The sequence below is a fragment of the Dermochelys coriacea genome, chromosome 5 (genome assembly GCF_009764565.3).
Source record: "Dermochelys coriacea isolate rDerCor1 chromosome 5, rDerCor1.pri.v4, whole genome shotgun sequence".
Lineage (NCBI taxonomy): Eukaryota > Metazoa > Chordata > Testudines > Dermochelyidae > Dermochelys > Dermochelys coriacea.
Window position 1 is genome coordinate 24,039,457 of NC_050072.1, and position 19,502 is coordinate 24,058,958.

A 19,502-nucleotide genomic window follows, 5' to 3' on the forward strand; every position below is an offset into this window, starting at 1 on the left:
AGATCTGGACTGGGAAATGGGTGACGTTAGAGCGTCTATCCTTACTCTGTGCTACCCAATGAGAGGGAATCTTTAAGGTCTCATATCCACCCAGTTTTCAGCTGCTTTGATCTACTCTGGAGCAGCTCCAAGAATCGGCCCTGCCTCGATGCCTGAGAAATCAGACAAACTTCACAAATGCAGGCAGTAAACCGTATGCCCAGATACAACATGTTTTAGAAAAAAGTAGTATGATGAAACACACCAGCAAAATCTGTCCACTCACTGAAAAAAAACAGAAAGCTGTAATAAAACAAATAGGGCCAAACTCTGCTCTCAGTTTACTGTAAGCTACTTCGCTGCACTTTCTCTGGATTTACACTAGTGTAAATGAAGGCAGAATCTGGCCCTTAGAGCAGTGGTCTCCAAACTTTTCCTCTCGCACCGTCCCCGTTACCAGTAATAGAATGTGTCTGAGCCTGCCTCGGGAGGGGAGTCGTGGCCGGGCTGGGGGCCGCAGCTGGGGCCAGGAGTGGGGTCCAGCCGCCGAGAATGGGGGCAGGAGTGGCACTAAGGCGTCAGCTATTGCCAGGAGCTGGGGCTGGAGTGGAGCTGGGGGCAGAGTGGGGCTGGATGGAGCTCCCGCCCCGCTCACTGGTAGGAGCTGGCCTGGGCCCTGCTGTGCCACCCACAGATGTTCCTCCACACCCCCTCCCTGGGGGGCTACATGCCCCACAGTTTAGGGACCACTGTCTTAGGGACTAGTTTTCTTAATATGAAAAATTGCCTGGATAAACCAAAGGATTCACAAACTCAGTAATTTTTCTCTCAGGCAATACTCTTCGAGCTGTTATTCTCCAAATCAGGCATTCTAAATAATACCTACATTTCCTGACTAGAAAGTGTTAAGAACTTTTCTATATACAGTATAAAATAACCTGCTTTTAACAGCTAATTCACCACAGAGCCGCTCCTGCTCCAACTGAAGTCCATTAATTAATGAGATAATTACCAGAGAAGTCAATGGCAGCAGGATCTGGATCAGGCTCCACAGCAGCATCTTAAAGCCCCAATCCTGCAGCCGCTTTACTTTACCCATGTAAGTAGTCAGTCTCATTGACCTGAATGTATGTAAAGTTAAGTGTCTGCAGGATTAGGCCCTAAATTTGAAATCGGAATAATTTTTGGCAATTTTACAACTAATTAATCAATTGCATTTTACTTTAGCTAATTAATTATTTGCATTCTGCACATGCCTGGGGAAGAGGGAGGAAGAAAAATCTGGTTAATATTCATAAACCAAAATAACTTTTATTTACATCAATGACTTCCTGTGCACATTATTCATTCTTGTAAAAATATTTCTTCAAACCTTCTCACCTTGACTTTTAATCTCACCAAAGCAAAAATAGACATTTTCTAATAGAAAAATACAAGATAAAAATACCTAAAAATAAAATGCTAGCATGGAATGTCATTTTTATTAAAAAAAACACCTCTTTTGAATTACCGTTACTGTACAAACACTCCCCTATCATTAATATTTACAGAGTCTGGATCGTACCCTCCTCTCACTGAAATCAGGAGGACTTCTGCGATTGACTTCAATGGGAGCAGAAGCTGGCCCTTTAGGTACTGCACTAGCCTTTCTAAGGGGTGGTGATGGTGGAGAGAGAGAAGGATGATGACTCTTCTGGGATGTTTTGTTATAATATAAAAGCATATGTCAGGCTGAAGAAAAAGCCAATCCACTCTAGGGTTCTGATTCTCCCTTTGCTTATGTCTCATACCAATGAAACTCCACTGACTACAATGGAGCTACTCTTGACTTACACCTAGTATAAGCGAGAAGAGATGCAGTCTCTGTATTGCTGTCTTGATTTTGATACTGTACATGCAATGAAAAAATGACTTGAGTGTTTCCACCCTCTTTACTTTCTCAATAATTATTTATATCTCAAGTGCCAACTCCTGAGATTAAACTCTAAGGGTCTAATCCTGCACCCACTGAGGTCCATGGCAAAGTGGCCCATTGGTTTCAATAATGCAGGAAGCCCAAAATGAAGACATTTTTATTTTAATGGCAAAGCAGCATTGAAACCACATTTTGATATCCTTGCTTGTGATGCAGCTAAGAAAGGAGCAGTAGGAGTTAAAAAGAAGGGGTCAGGAAGAAGCATAACCCAGCACTAAGCACAAAACTGCTGTCAATAAATGTCTTAGAAAATACCCTCTCAAAACACTAAGAATGTCCTACAATGTGAAACTATCTTTTTTTTTTTCCACGAGATGAAAGACCATGTGGCATAATGTGATTAGTAAATCATTCCTGAGTTTCTGAAAGAAATTAAGACAAAATGACTCTACTGCTTAAAGAATGAGTTCTTCAAGAGCCTCTTCTTTTACACTGACGTCTTTGGTTTTGTCCATTTCCCTAAAGTTTTTTTCAGGAAGAATGGTATTTTTTTACTTCTTTATGCGGCAGAAAAATGAGATCTAATGGAGTCTTCACGTAACTGCCGATGCTTGCCCACATTATACTCTTCCTGTTGACTTCGTCTCTCAATAGTTATTCTGTATTTCTTTCTGCATGAAAGGAGAGGAACAGAGTAAGAAATCCTTCCTCAATAACAAGATAATAGGACTTCTCTTTCAAAGAATGCCTATAGGGGACAACTGGGTTTCTGTTGAGAAATGAGAAGTGACAGAATGTGAAACCCTGGTAAAAGATTAAAGTCGTTTGCCTTGAAGCATTTTGCCCTAGCCCAAGAATTCTGTGTAAAAGTTAACAGGCATTCTCAAAGCACGCAGACACAAACATTTTCTTCTTTGACAATTTGTGAACTAAACCATTAGGACATTTTTGTATAGTCGCATGGGAACTATGCCAGATTACTCTTTTTGCATTGATCAGAGCCAAATTACTTTCTTATACCAGACTTGGGGGCCACTTTCTGTGGGATCTGCACAATGGATCTGGCTCTTTATGCAGTCAAAACTCCCATTGAAGCCAGATACTATCTAATTAACCCCTCACAACATCTACATGAGATAGATTAGTGTGTTTATGATGTCACTGGAAGTACTAGCTGTGTAATTAACACTGGATCCAGCCCTAAGGATATCTAAGGGGTATATTAAATTGCTTGTGCATCAGCCATGGTTTTCCATGTGTGCCCACCTTAAGCTCCTTATCAAGAGTTTCTTTATGTTATTCATACATCAAAGTAAGGTACTAAACCCACTTCCTCCCATAAACCTCCAAAATGAAATTTTAGAAACTCTGAGTCTAATATTTTTAACATTACACCAATGAACCCACTGGGTTTCAGGGCTGATTATTCAAAACGGCCTCAAACCAGCCCCGTTGTACATGCAAGTTTTTGCACAATATTGCTTTTGCACACAAATGACATAATGTTCACATACAAAGGAAATTTGCGTTCAATTTTCATGAACAAGTGGGATTTAAATCCAGGATTTCCAAAGTTAGGCTTCTGAAGATGCAGATAGGCACCTAACCTGCTAACACCCTTTTGAAAATGCTAACAAGTACCAAACTCCCATGGAAATCAATGGGAGTTAGGCACCTTGCTGCTTTTGAAAATCCCAGTAGGCATCTATCTGAATCTTTAGGTACCTAAATTCCTTAAAAAAACAGACTCTTACTGTATATATATTCTATTATTTCTTTGTGTATGGAAGTTGTTGAGGCACAAAACCAAGCCATTTTTGGAAATACAGCCTTTCAATTCCTTTTGAGACAATATATCAGAAGAACTATGGTTCAGATTTTTCAACACAGTGCAGTTGTACCCTCAAAGATATGCAAGAAGTTGTATGTCTAATTGTGGTAATTACACATGCAGATGACCAAACAGTTGTATAACTATATTTGCATGTACATTAGTGTAACTGCTGCATAACTATGGATGTGTACACAAATAATTTTTGTGAACACAATCCCATATGCACTTTTCTTAAAATCTGGCCCTGTATGTCCAGTGAATATATGCCAGGTGTGATATCTAATTCTTGCCACTCATTCTAATGGATGAATTAAGGCCCTAATCCTCCTCCCCCTAGCATCAGTGGGTGCAGAATCAGTCCCCAAATGTCAAAGTCAGAAGCACTTGGGGCAAGTCCTCTGCTGGTGCATACTGTCAGTTTACAACACCTACGGATCTGCCCCCCGGTGTGTGTAAAGTTTAAAAAAAACACCACCTTTACATTTTGTAGTTTCAAATTGGGAGGGTTGTAAAAGATGCAAGGGTCTGGCTGGGACAATGCCCAAAGTACATTATAAAGGCACATTTGTACCATTTTTTTTTGTCTTTTTCAAAACATAAATGGGGTCTTTAATTAATCCTGTCATTTGATAAATGGATGATTTGTTTGAGACCCACAAGATGTACTGAACATGCACTGATGCAGGCAACAGTAAGTTTTCCTTATGGACATATATCATAGAATCATAGAAGTGTAGGACCTGCAGAGATCTAGTCCAGTCCCCTGCACTCAAGGGAGGACTAAGTATTATAGACCATCCCTGATAGGTGTTTGTCTAACCTGCTCTTAAAAATCTCCAATAACAGAGATTCCACAACCTCCTTTGGCAATTTATTCCAGTGCTTAACTACCCTGACAGTTAAGAAGTTTTTCCTAATGTCCAACCTAAATCGCCCTTGCTGCAATTTAAGCCCAGTGCTCCTTGTCCTATCTTCAGAGGCTAAAGAGAAGAATTTTTCACCCTCCTCCTTGTAACAAATTTTTATGTACTTGAAAACTGTTATCCTGTCCCCCTCAGTCTTTTCTTCTCCAGACTAAACAAACTCAATTTTTTCAATCTTCCCTCATAGGTCATGTTTTCTAGACCTTTAATCGTTTTTGTTGCTCTTCTCTGGACTTTCTCCAATTTGTCCACATCTTTCCTAAAATGAAGCACCCAGAACTGGACACAATACTCCAGCTGAAGCCTAACCAGCGTGGAGTAGAGCAGAAGAATTACTTCTAGTGTCTTGCTTACAATACTCCTGCTAATACATCCCAGAATGATGTTCGCCTTTTTTGCAATAGTGTTACACTGTTGACTCATATTTAGATTGTGATCCACTATGACCCCCAGATCCCTTTTCGCAGTACTCCTTCCTAGGTGGTCATTTCCAATTTTGTATGTGTGCAACTGATTGTTCCTTCCTAAGTGGAGTACTTGGCATTTGTCCATATTGAATTTCATCCTATTTACTTCAGACCATTTCTCCAATTTGTCCAGATCATTTTGAAAATTAATCTCATCTTCCAAAATACTTGCAACCCCTCCCAGCTTGGTATCATCTACAAACTTTATAAATGTACTCTCTATGCCACTACTAACACAAGGAAAATTACCCACAAGCATAAGGGATTGAAGGATCAGGGCCTAACACAATAAAGCTGATTTAAGCATTCAAAACAGCTATTGAGACAGTAAAAGTGAATGCACTGGCTTCAGTGGGAGTTTTGCCCCAGAGAAGTAGGCCCTTATTTTAGCACCTGACTGTCTCCTCTCCTCATACCAGAGAAAGGCTTGCAAGGTGTGGAGAGGTTTGAGCTCTGTAGGTAGCTAAGGGACTTTTAGTAACTGGGACTAACCTGAAAAAGTAGAAAGCCATTAGTAATCCTGCTCCAAGTAAGGCGCCCACTACGATCCCTGTAACTGCTGACTCTCCTAGGCCACCTGCTTGAAAAAGCAAACAGAAATAAATGATCAGCATTCCTACCTTATCTTAAGTGATCACTCTCCTTACAGTGTGTATGGTAAACCCATTGTTTCATGTTCTCTGTGTGTGTATATCAATCTCCCCTCTGTTTTTTCCACCAAATGCATCCGATGAAGTGAGCTGTAGCTCACGAAAGCTTATGCTCTAATAAATTTGTTAGTCTCTAAGGTGCCACAAGTACTCCTTTTCTTTTTGCGAATACAGACTAACACGGCTGCTACTCTGAAACCTACCGAGAACTGTTCATGTTCACATTCTGGAAAATATGTGTTAAAGAAATGATCAATGCAAAAAAATAACGAGAGCTGTTCAGAACGCAGTTCAGAAAGGGCTTGAACCTCTCCTTTGGTTCAAACTCATGTGACTTTATTTTCGTCACTGCTTTACTCTGAGTGTTGGGGGTCAACCCTCCCACCACCACCAAATCAAAGGAACACTCAGTCACATTTATTATAAAGGTGTGATATAGAGAAATGCTGGTAAGAGATGGGTGTGTATGGTCTACCCCTCATGATAGGGACTAGGATTACAATAGATCACATGGCAGGGGGCAGGTCTAATGACTGCAGCAGCTACTATGACAGAAACGACCGAGTTTCACCTGGGTTAGCATCAAAATCGTACACCAGCCCAGATTAACTCAAGGATGGGCTTGTCTTCACTCAGTAGCCTCAAAGCCTCAGCAAACCTTTTGATGACTCTGGGTTGAGTTTCAAGTTAAATTCATGTGATGTTAGTTCTGTGCTGAAAGTTTTGCACATGAAGTTACAGTCAACGAATGACTATGTGAACATAATCATAAATCAATAGTCAGCTGAATGGTGAAAACATAGCACTTTGCCACAGAGTTGAGTAGGGGGCAGAGCAGAGATGCAATGACCCAGGGGGAGCTCAGGGAAGAAAGCCTCTCTAAGGAGCAAAAAAGGAACATGCTAGCTGCATCAGTCTTTAGGATGGCATAGCCTGCTTCTCTTGCCATCCGTGGCCCACTCCATGGGCTGGTACTGAGAGAGGGGGAAGCGAAGGACCTGCCTCTGAGTGTTGGGGGCCAACCCTCCCATCACCACCAAATCAAAGGAACACTCAGTCACAGTTATTATAAAGGTGTGATATAGAGAAATGCTGGTAAGAGATGGGTGTGTATGGTCTACCCCTCATGATAGGGACTAGGATTACAATAGATCACATGGCAGGGGGCAGGGTCTAATGACTGCAGCAGCTACTATGACAGAAACGACCGAGTTTCACCTGGGTTAGCATCAAAATCGTACACCAGCCCAGATTAACTCAAGGATGGGCTTGTCTTCACTCATAGCCTCAAAGCCTCAGCAAACCTTTTGATGACTCTGGGTTGAGTTTCAAGTTAAATTCATGTGATGTTAGTTCTGTGCTGAAAGTTTTGCACATGAAGTTACAGTCAACGAATGACTATGTGAACATAATCATAAATCAATAGTCAGCTGAACGGTGAAAACATAGCACTTTGCCACAGAGTTGAGTAGGGGGCAGAGCAGAGATGCAATGACCCAGGGGGAGCTCAGGGAAGAAAGCCTCTCTAAGGAGCAAAAAAGGAACATGCTAGCTGCATCAGTCTTTAGGATGGCATAGCCTGCTTCTCTTGCCATCCGTGGCCCACTCCATGGGCTGGTACTGAGGGAGGGGGAAGCGAAGGACCTGCCTCCTCTTCACTCTTCCTTGACCCTTTGAAGGGCGTTGCTGTTCCCCACCCCAGGGACTCATGGAGATAATAAGGGGTCTCAAATACACTGTCTCCCTCTGCACTAGTCGGGGACAGACCGGGCCAGAATGAATGTATACAGTAAAGTATGGAGTACAGCTAGTGTTTTAAATCTGAATGGAAAAGAGGGAAATAATATTGTCAAATTGGATGTATCTACTGGCTCCAGAGCTAGCAATACATTTCCTGCAAAACCCTCCTTATAAAAGGGGAGCTAAGACCATCCTTTTGAGGGAAATGTCCACAGCAGAGAGAAACTTGCCACAGAAATATTGCAAATATCTTTTTCCAGTCACCTTTCCTCATTGTCCCCTCTGTGAGGCATGGTCTGTGAACACAGGGAACTGGAAAGAGATGGGGCCGCTCAGGTTGAGAATCCCTGGAGGACACCATCCCTAACCCCGTGGAGAGTTAATGCTGTTCTGATCAGCATCTGTCAAAGGGGTGTGATTACGCCTTGTCTCAGGGGACAAGCTTGCATATTCCAGCTACTCACTATGTTTGCTCCCTTCTGGCCTGCGGAGAGCTACCCGTTTATTTTCCTGGAAGGGGACTTCCATGGGCTTAGGGCCAACCCAGAGGTCTCTGTAGCATAATGGCCATGCACCACCTTAATGATGGGAGTCTGACAAGAAGTTGCATATCTGCTTTAGCTTTTTGTTCCCAGTAGCAGCATGCAATGTCTGGGAATAAAGATATGTCCCGGCCGTGAAAAACAGAACTGCTTCAATACAGCACAGCTGTCAAGGTCCTGTTAGCATTTTCAGGCCCAGCAACCTTGACAGTGTTCCATTAAAGAACGTGAGTGTAAACAAGGGGATGCTGTATTACAGCATGAGCTGCTTCCTCTCTCTCTTACAGCTTGGAAGGAAACATTAAGTCACTAAACTTACATGATTTACAAGGCGTATTGTTCGTGTGCTCTAAAACTCTGTTTTCATCTATTCTCAGCTTGCCAGGACCCCAAGGATACTTCACGTTTGATCGAATTTCAAAACGCCCTTGCTTTCCATAGTAGTCCCCAATCACCTGTGTAAAAACAAGAAATGACAATGCTTTTCTAATGAATTTAGTCGCAGAGAAAAGAAACAAACTGGAGAGCTGCATGTGCTTGGAGCCTTCTGGCACATCCTGAATATCCACAGGACTTGAATGAGTTGTCCTGTCAGAATCCCACTGATGAGATCATTAATTAGCAGCATTTACGGCGATGGACAAAATTTTAGATTATAAATCTAGGGCTTTCCATATCCTGCTCCACTTTAGTCACTGAAATCAATTTTACCAGCTTTCTGCCCCAAACAATAAATGGCCAGAGTTCAGAGAAAATTTGGAGCCAGCTTGTTTAAAACTTTGTGATGGTTCTTGAAATGGTTCCTGTGATGTACCAAGCCTTTTGTGGCCCACAATCCTACTACACCTCGTCCCAGGAAAGGAGCAGCAAAAGTGGGCCCTCCAGACCTGCCTAGAGCGGCTGCACAGATGCAGCCAATCAGAGCCCAGAAGGCTTAGATAAAAAGGAGCTGAGGGCCTTAGCAGGTCAGTTCTTGGGATCAAGGAATGAGGAATGGTGCTCCTCTCTGGACAAAGGAGCTTGAGGGACAACCAGAGTTTGGTTCTGACTACAGTAGTTTAAGCAGGGAGAGAGAGGACCTGAGAACTTTAACCTAAGGTAAGGGGGTGAAGATAAAGGGGTCAGGTAAGAAGAGGTCTAGGGAAACAGCAACAATGAACTGAAGTGAGCGGTATGTGGCTGCTGTGTGTGTGGCTGCTGCTCAGCTGGAACCCGGAGTAGTAGGCAGGTCCAGGCTCCCCTACCAGCCACTGGCAAAGTGGTGTAAACCCTGAGAAGGGGACAAGGCTTGTTTGGGAACCTCAGCCAAGGGCTGAATTTAAAGGGCCCAGAGCCAGGACTGAAGGCCCTAGTAAGGACTATTGTTACCCCGGAAGGGGTTCATTTTGACTGTGACCAAGCTGGAGGACCGAGCCACTGGAGGGCTACCATGTAAGGTCAACAACCTATAAGGGGTGCATTTATTCATATTCCAACAATTGCTCAGTTATGGGACTGCAGGTGCAGCAAATTGGAGAGGGTGCAGAAAAGAGCCACAAACATTATTTAAGGGCTGGAGAAAACGCTTTACAGTGAGAGACCTGAAAAGCTCAATTTTGTTAGCATATCAAAAACAAGCTTGAGAGGCAACTTGGTTACAATGTATAGTTCCCAGTATTTTCCCACCCCCCATTAAGGTACTTAAAGGGCTCTTTAACTGAGCAGAGAAAGGCATTACAAGAATGAATGCTTGGAACCTGAAGCCAGACAAATTCACATTAGAAATAGGGCACACATTTTTAACAGTGTGGCTGATTAACCACTGGGACAAACTACTAAGGAAAGTGATGGATTCTCTATCTCTTCATGTCTTTCTGGAAGATACATTTTAGTCAAACACCAATTATTGGGGTCAATAAAGGGGTAACTGGCTGTAATATACAGGAGGTCAGACTAGATGATCTAATGGTTCCTTCTGATCTTAGAGTCTATGTATGAAGCTGTGAGCAGGGTTCTGGCCAATGCATGCACTCATCTGGCTCAATTCCATTGAGGAACTAAAGTTTTCATGACCAGATGGAAGGAACCAGTGAAATAAATAAAAAAAAACAATGGCATCAAAGAAAGAGGCCAGGTTATAAATCAGCACAGGGACAGCGGAAAAACCTGAGCAAAACAGACACAATTAACAACTAATAGATTACAAGAATGAAAGGAAGAAATTAACATGAGACATACTTTTGAAGAGAAACAGAAATGCAACATCAAAGGGGGAAAAGAGAGGTTCAATTGGAAATGAAAGGCAAGCAGAAGTAAAGCAAGGGAGAATGAAATGACTAAAAAAATATTAATACAAATAGGGGCTGATCACACTCAATCTTTCCCCCATAATCAGTCCTACTGACTTCCAGTAGCTATGATTACTCATATAAGTATATGCAGGTTAGGTTCATAGTTTTCAGTCATTTGTATCTATAGAAATGTATTAGTGACCCAGTCCAGCCCTGTAAATCATTACTTACATGACTAGACCTTACTCACTGGGACATTCAAATGAGGTCATTGGAACTCCCTGAGTTACTACGAGCTTGTCTGCACTGCACTGTTAGCTTGAGGTATAACTTGAGTGTTACCCTAAACCTAACTCCTATGCACATACAAAAATATCTAGCTTGAATTAAGATATTAATTTAAACTTTAAACTTTAGCTTTAAACTTTAGCTAGTAGGACTCTGTGGTGAATCAGCCACAGACAGTGGCTTAGCGCTGACCTCACCTAGTTTACTTCATGGTAAAACTAAAGTGCCTTATCTTCATTAAAAAGAAAAGGAGTACTTGTGGCACCTTAGAGACTAACAAATTTATTAGAGCATAAGCTTTCGTGAGCTACAGCTCACTTCATCGGATGCATTTGGTGGAAAAAACAGAGGAGAGATTTATATACACACACACAGAGAACATGAAACAATGGGTTTATCATACACACTGTAAGGAGAGTGATCACTTAAGATAAGCCATCACCAACAGCAGGGGGGGGAAGGAGGAAAACCTTTCATGGTGACAAGCAGGTAGGCTAATTCCAGCAGTTAACAAGAATATCAGAGGAACAGTGGGGGGTGGGGTGGGAGGGAGAAATACCATGGGGAAATAGTTTTACTTTGTGTAATGACTCATCCATTCCCAGTCTCTATTCAAGCCTAAGTTAATTGTATCCAGTTTGCAAATTAATTCCAATTCAGCAGTCTCTCGTTGGAGTCTGTTTTTGAAGCTTTTTTGTTGAAGTATAGCCACTCTTAGGTCTGTGATCGAGTGACCAGAGAGATTGAAGTGTTCTCCAACTGGTTTTTGAATGTTATAATTCTTGACGTCTGATTTGTGTCCATTCATTCTTTTACGTAGAGACTGTCCAGTTTGGCCAATGTACATGGCAGAGGGGCATTGCTGGCACATGATGGCATATATCACATTGGGAGATGCGCAGGTGAACGAGCCTCTGATAGTGTGGCTGATGTGATTAGGCCCTATGATGGTATCCCCTGAATAGATATGTGGACAGAGTTGGCAACGGGCTTTGTTGCAAGGATAGGTTCCTGGGTTAGTGGTTCTGTTGTGTGGTGTGTGGTTGCTGGTGAGTATTTGCTTCAGATTGGGGGGCTGTCTGTAAGCAAGGACTGGTCTGTCTCCCAAGATCTGAGAGAGCGATGGCTCGTCCTTCAGGATAGGTTGTAGATCCTTTATGATGCGTTGGAGGGGTTTTAGTTGGGGGCTGAAGGTGATGGCTAGTGGCGTTCTGTTGTTTTCTTTGTTGGGCCTGTCCTGTAGTAGGTGACTTCTGGGTACTCTTCTGGCTCTGTCAATCTGTTTCTTCACTTCAGCAGGTGGGTACTGTAGTTGTAGGAATGCATGATAGAGATCTTGTAGGTGTTTGTCTCTGTCTGAGGGGTTGGAGCAAATGCGGTTATATCGTAGCGCTTGGCTGTAGACAATGGATCGAGTGGTATGATCTGGATGAAAGCTAGAGGCATGTAGGTAGGAATAGCGGTCAGTAGGTTTCCGATATAGGGTGGTGTTTATGTGACCATCGCTTATTAGCACCGTAGTGTCCAGGAAGTGGATCTCTTGTGTGGACTGGTCCAGGCTGAGGTTGATGGTGGGATGGAAATTGTTGAAATCATGGTGGAATTCCTCAAGAGCTTCTTTTCCATGGGTCCAGATGATGAAGATGTCATCAATGTAGCGCAAGTAGAGTAGGGGCATTAGGGAACGAGAGCTGAGGAAGCGTTGTTCTAAGTCAGCCATAAAAATGTTGGCATACTGTGGGGCCATGCGGGTACCCATCGCAGTGCCGCTGATTTGAAGGTATACATTGTCACCAAATGTGAAATAGTTATGGGTCAGGACAAAGTCACAAAGTTCAGCCACCAGGTTAGCCGTGACAGTATCGGGGATACTGTTCCTGACGGCTTGTAGTCCATCTTTGTGTGGAATGTTGGGGTAGAGGGCTTCTACATCCATAGTGGCTAGGATGGTGTTTTTAGGAAGATCACCAATGGACTGTAGTTTCCTCAGGAAATCGGTGGTGTCTCGAAGATAGCTGGGAGTGCTGGTAACGAAGGGCCTGAGGAGGGAGTCTACATAGCCAGACAATCCTGCTGTCAGGGTGCCAATGCCTGAGATGATGGGGCGTCCAGGATTTCCAGGTTTATGGATCTTGGGTAGCAGATAGAATACCCCAGGTCGGGGCTCCAGGGGTGTGTCTGTGCGGATTTGTTCTTGTGCTTTTTCAGGGAGTTTCTTGAGCAAATGCTGTAGTTTCTTTTGGTAACTCTCAGTGGGATCAGAGGGTAATGGCTTGTAGAAAGTGGTGTTGGAGAGCTGCCTAGTAGCCTCTTGTTCATACTCTGACCTATTCATGATGACGACAGCACCTCCTTTGTCAGCCTTTTTGATTATGATGTCAGAGTTGTTTCTGAGGCTGTGGATGGCACTGTATTCTGCATGGCTGAGGTTATGGGGTAAGCGATGCTGCTTTTCCACAATTTCAGCTCGTGCACGTCGGCGGAAGCAGTCTATGTAGAAATCCAGGCTGCTGTTTCGACCTTCAGGAGGAGTCCACCTAGAATCCTTCTTTTTGTAGTGTTGGCAGGAAGGTCTCTGTGGGTTAATATGTTGGTCAGAGGTGTGTTGGAAATATTCCTTGAGTCTGAGATGTCGAAAATAGGATTCTAGGTCACCACAGAACTGTATCATGTTCGTGGGGGTGGAGGGGCAAAAGGAGAGGCCCCGAGATAGGACAGATTCTTCCGCTGGGCTAAGAGTATAGTTGGATAGATTAACAATATTGCTGGGTGGGTTACGGGAACCATTGTTGTGGCCCCTTGTGGCATATAGTAGTTTAGATAGCTTAGTGTGTGCAACCACACACCACACAACAGAACCACTAACCCAGGAACCTATCCTTGCAACAAAGCCCGTTGCCAACTCTGTCCACATATCTATTCAGGGAACACCATCATAGGGCCTAATCACATCAGCCACACTATCAGAGGCTCGTTCACCTGCGCATCTCCCAATGTGATATATGCCATCATGTGCCAGCAATGCCCCTCTGCCATGTACATTGGCCAAACTGGACAGTCTCTACGTAAAAGAATGAATGGACACAAATCAGACGTCAAGAATTATAACATTCAAAAACCAGTTGGAGAACACTTCAATCTCTCTGGTCACTCGATCACAGACCTAAGAGTGGCTATACTTCAACAAAAAAGCTTCAAAAACAGACTCCAACGAGAGACTGCTGAATTGGAATTAATTTGCAAACTGGATACAATTAACTTAGGCTTGAATAGAGACTGGGAATGGATGAGTCATTACACAAAGTAAAACTATTTCCCCATGGTATTTCTCCCTCCCACCCCACCCCCCACTGTTCCTCTGATATTCTTGTTAACTGCTGGAATTAGCCTACCTGCTTGTCACCATGAAAGGTTTTCCTCCTTCCCCCCCCTGCTGTTGGTGATGGCTTATCTTAAGTGATCACTCTCCTTACAGTGTGTATGATAAACCCATTGTTTCATGTTCTCTGTGTGTGTGTATATAAATCTCTCCTCTGTTTTTTCCACCAAATGCATCCGATGAAGTGAGCTGTAGCTCACGAAAGCTTATGCTCTAATAAATTTGTTAGTCTCTAAGGTGCCACAAGTACTCCTTTACTTTTTGCGAATACAGACTAACACGGCTGCTACTCTGAAACTTATCTTCATTGTGTCTTTACCTTGGGATAGCTCATGTGTTTTAGCTTCCTGAGGTAAAAACTTATCTTTTCTTACCAGTGAAGATGGGAACTTAGTCATTTTACTCTGCAACTTCTCTTTTTCAAACTATATCTCAGGACCAATTAAGATATAGAGCAAGGGTGGCCACATCGCGGTTTGCAAACCGCATGCAGCTCCTTTTCAGTTAGAGTGGCTCATGGAGCCACACGCCCCATCCCCATTCTCTGCTTACCAGACGGAGAGTAGGGAGTTTGGGGCCTCAGCCCTGCGGTGGGGATGTGGGGCTTGGGGCTTCTGCCCAGCAGGGAGTGGGGTGCCTGCTGGGGCTTGGGGCTTCAACCCCTAGACCCAGCAGGTGTTCCTCTTCACCTTGCAGGGCTGAAGCTTCTAGACCCGGCAGGTACTCCCCCCAGCCCCACAGGGCAGAAGCCCCTAGTCCTAGCAGTCACGCCCAGCTCTCAAACTTCTGAAGATTATCGTATGCAGCGCAGAACGTCAGTAAGTTTGGCCACCCCGATATAGAGCCTAGTCGTGTAAACTCTTACACCCAAGTAATCCTTTGAGTGAAAATGGATTTGTAGAACTGAGTTTTATGATTTAAGATTACTTTTACAAGCAGGATTTGCATTTAGGGTTTGTAGGATTATGTTATGACAGTTTAATACACATAGTTAAAAAATTAGCTGTCTACTGAGTAAGCAGACAATATGATGGTACATTATACTGACACTAGCTGGGACAGCTCATCAGTAGGCATTTGCAATTATGTTTATTTTCTTACCTCCTGTGTGCCTGCTTCTGGGTTGGTCATTGCAATCACTGAGAAATCCCCATATCGGTCTCCATTGGCATCGATGGATACCTGCCCTGCAATGCCTAGAGAATGGCATGTAAGGAATTAGAAAATTAATTAATTAAAATGTTGGACTCTTCCAAGGAAAACAAAACTATGAGTGGACAGATTTTTACCGACTGATACTTGACAGGAAATCTCATCAGTCTCACAGCACTTTTATTGGCTTCCAGAAGAAATTGTAATTTCATCTCAGCGTCTGCATTCCGAAATGCTTAACATTTCTCCTTTTGAAATATAAAATATGTGAGCCTGTTTGGGGAATATGTGCAAAAAATGTAATCCAGAAACTCAGAGCACTGGAATAAAAATAAAAATGCATTTCATGCAAATTAATTTACATAAGGCCTTGTACTGAAATAGATAACAAAGCCCAAGTAAAACCACACATGCTTATGTGAAGCTGAGAACTAATGAAACGGAGACCAAGGCCAGAGTCAACAGCTCCGACATGTGGTACATGTGTGGAGCTGGTTTATTGCTGCTTTCACTGGATATGATGTGGGGGGATAATGGATATAGCTGCTTTACTGTGGGCTGAATCCTGCCCTTACTTAGATTCCATCGTCTTTGCTGGGGCTGAAAAATTTGATCCTGAAAGGGCAGGTTTACTCTGACAGGCTCCAGTTCAGTAAAGTACTTAATGCATATACCTCAGTCTCACTGTCAAGCTTAAACGTATGTTTAAGTGCTTTGCAGAATTGGGGCCATATTTCCTTTCTTCTGTGTTACACATAGAGTTCAAGGGCATTATTAAACATTCACTGAAGTCAATGAGACTCTTCCCATGGAAGTCAATGGCACTGAATTATGCACCCCCCACCCAAGAATATACTGTGTGGGTTTGATAGACCCACTGCTCATATAGACTTAAATAAAAATTTTGGGTAATCAGCCCTTCTTAAGTTCAAGGCTCTGTACAAATTCTCTACATGAAATTGGGTTCAATTCCTATTTATTTCAATATTTCTGGTTACAATTTTGAAAAAGACTCATAAAAAACTTGTTGTCAGTTTCTCAAGTCTTCACCATGGCACCTGCCCTCAGTGACTAATCTCCAGTGAAATGTAGGGTCTGTTCATCCATTGGTGTAAATTGATGTAGCTCTACTGAAGACCATGGTTCTATTCCAGTTTACACCCCTGGGGCTCTGGCTCAGAATGCATACAGTAACAGCCACACATATTTCTGTCAAAGATACTGTAGAACTTTGCGAATACACACTCATGACTGGGAAACTGTGTGCCAAATCCTGAAATTCTTAATGAGTTTTTAATTCTGGTTTAACTCTGGGAACAACTCCACTAAAGGCACTGAGCCTGATTCTTCTCTGACCCCAGTGTTACAGCAATTTGCCTTCACTGATTTCAGTGGAGTTACTCCTGAGTTATAGCGGTATAAGCAAGAGCAGATCAGGCCCACTCGGACTTTTCCCTGACTGAGCAAAAAAGTGAGCAAGGGTGTCATGACTTGACCCTGGTGAATGACTGAATTTAGCAACTTTGGCAGAATTAGGCCCTTACTGAGTAGTCCTACTGAAATCAGGGGACCTTCTTGTGGACTAAGGTGCTATTCACCATGAATAAAGCTGGCAGAATCAGGCTGACAGTCAACAAACCCAATAATAAAACAGGATAATGCAACACATAGTGCACTGTGATCATTTATTTTGTCAGCTTTCCTGTAGTTTAATGATTATGGATAATATGTCCCAGTATACTAGTACATGTAACGTGGCAGAGTTTGTGAAAACAATGGAATCATAAGAACACAAGACCTCTCTCCAGTGCCAATTCTTTGCCAAGGGGTGGGCAGAGAACAGGGCAAGAACAAAGCAAAGGGCACAGTTAGCAAGGTTCTAGTGTAGCTCTTCTTCAGTCCGGGGATGAAGACCATGGGCCTGATTCTCTGCTGCACTGTGCAAAGTGAATGCACATCAGAATGTTAGCCTTTACACCCATGCCACAGAGATGATTAGGCAAACTGCAGGGTAGTGGAGAATCAGGTCCCAAGGTGCAATTACAAACCAGGAGAGAGACTTCAGTTACCCAGTACCAGAAGGTACATTTTTCTCAACAAACCTAATCTTCCCAAATGCTCAATGAGCTAAAATGCCTCACCTCATCTGGGAAGAAGGATAAAGGAGTTCTGGGAAGAAGGATAAAGGAGTTGGAGGCGCAAGTGGTGTTCTCGTCCATCCTCCCCGTGGAAGGAAAAGGCCTGGGTAGGGACCGTCGAATCGTGGAGGTCAACGAATGGCTACGCAGGTGGTGTCGGAGAGAAGGCTTTGGATTCTTTGACCATGGGATGGTGTTCCATGAAGGAGGAGTGCTGGGCAGAGACGGGCTCCATCTTACGAAGAGAGGGAAGAACATCTTTGCCAGCAGGCTGGCTAACCTAGTGAGGAGGGCTTTAAACTAGGTTCACCGGGGGAAGGAGACCAAAGCCCTGAGGTAAGTGGGAAAGCGGGATACCGGGAGGAAGCACAGGCAGGAAGGTCTGTGAGGGGAGGGCTCCTGCCTCATACTGGGAATGAGGGGCGATCAACAGGTTATCTCAAGTGCTTATATACAAATGCACAAAGCCTTGGAAACAAGCAGGGAGAACTGGAGGTCCTGGTGATGTCAAGGAATTATGACGTGATTGGAATAACAGAGACTTGGTGGGATAACTCACATGACTGGAGTACAGTCATGGATGGTTATAAACTGTTCAGGAAGGACAGGCAGGGCAGAAAAGGTGGGGGAGTAGCACTGTATGTAAGGGAGCAGTATGACTGCTCAGAGCTCCGGTACGAAACTGTGGAAAAACCTGAGTGTCTCTGGATTAAGTTTAGAAGTGTGTGCAACAAGAGTGATGTCATGGTGGGAGTCTGCTATAGACCACCGGACCAGGGGGATGAGGTGGATGAGGCTTTCTTCCGGCAACTCACGGAAGCTACTAGATCGCATGCCCTGATTCTCATGGGTGACTTTAATTTTCCTGATATCTGCTGGGAGAGCAATACAGCGGTGCATAGACAATCCAGGAAGTTTTTGGAAAGCGTAGGGGACAATTTCCTGGTGCAAGTGCTAGGGGAGCCAACTAGGGGGAGCGCTTTTCTTGACCTGCTGCTCACAAACCGGGTAGAATTAGTGGGGGAAGCAAAAGTGGATGGGAATCTGGGAGGCAGTGACCATGAGTTGGTTGAGTTCAGGATCCTGACGCAGGGAAGAAAGGTAAGCAGCAGGATACGGACCCTGGACTTCAGGAAAGCAGACTTTGACTCCCTCAGGGAACAGATGGCCAGGATCCCCTGGGGGACTAACATGAAAGGGAAGGGAGTCCAGGAGAGCTGGCTGTATTTCAAGGAATCCCTGTTGAGGTTACAGGGACAAACCATCCCGATGAGTCGAAAGAATAGTAAATATGGCAGGCGACCAGCTTGGCTTAATGGTGAAATCCTAGCGGATCTTAAACATAAAAAAGAAGCTTACAAGAAGTGGAAGGTTGGACATATGACCAGGGAAGAGTATAAAAATATTGCTCGGGCATGTAGGAAAGATATCAGGAGGGCCAAATCGCACCTGGAGCTGCAGCTAGCAAGAGATGTCAAGAGTAACAAGAAGGGTTTCTTCAGGTATGTTGGCAACAAGAAGAAAGCCAAGGAAAGTGTGGGCCCCTTACTGAATGAGGGAGGCAAGCTAGTGACAGAGGATGTGGAAAAAGCTAATGTACTCAATGCTTTTTTTGCCTCTGTTTTCACTAACAAGGTCAGCTCCCAGACTGCTGTGCTGGGCAACACAAAACGGGGAAGAGATGGCCAGCCCTCTGTAGAGATAGAGGTGGTTAGGGACTATTTAGAAAAGCTGGACGTGCACAAGTCCATGGGGCCGGACGAATTGCATCCGAGAGTGCTGAAGGAATTGGCGGTTGTGATTGCAGAGCCCTTGGCCATTATCTTTGAAAACTCGTGGCGAACGGGGGAAGTCCCGGATGACTGGAAAAAGGCTAATGTAGTGCCCATCTTTAAAAAAGGGAAGAAGGCGGATCCTGGGAACTACAGGCCGGTCAGCCTCACCTCAGTCCCTGGAAAAATCATGGAGCAGGTCCTCAAAGAATCAATCCTGAAGCACTTAGAGGAGAGGAAAGTGATCAGGAACAGTCAGCATGGATTCACCAAGGGAAGGTCATGCCTGACTAATCTAATCGCCTTTTATGATGAGATTACTGGTTCTGTGGATGAAGGGAAAGCAGTGGATGTATTGTTTCTTGACTTTAGCAAAGCTTTTGACACGGTCTCCCACAGCATTCTTGTCAGCAAGTTAAGGAAGTATGGGCTGGATGAATGCACTATAAGGTG

At 43.8% G+C, this 19,502-nt stretch overlaps 1 protein-coding gene across 4 annotated transcripts in view; it reads right to left on the reverse strand.

The window, feature by feature from the left end:
• Positions 1 to 2,448: 2,448 nt before the first annotated feature.
• Positions 2,449 to 19,502, reverse strand: part of NPR3 (natriuretic peptide receptor 3) — a 59,963-nt gene continuing 42,909 nt past the window's right edge. For 3 of the 4 annotated variants that reach the window (XM_038403866.2, XM_038403864.2, XM_038403867.2), the window contains 4 exons: positions 15,089 to 15,183; positions 8,370 to 8,505; positions 5,611 to 5,698; positions 2,449 to 2,565 (listed from right to left, as the gene is read on the reverse strand). In XM_038403866.2, coding sequence (XP_038259794.1) covers positions 2,454 to 2,565; positions 5,611 to 5,698; positions 8,370 to 8,505; positions 15,089 to 15,183 — 431 coding nt within the window. In that variant the 3' untranslated portion in view covers positions 2,449 to 2,453. The remainder of the gene's footprint in view (positions 2,566 to 5,610; positions 5,699 to 8,369; positions 8,506 to 15,088; positions 15,184 to 19,502) is intronic. The other variant, XM_038403865.2, reaches the window with a different exon arrangement.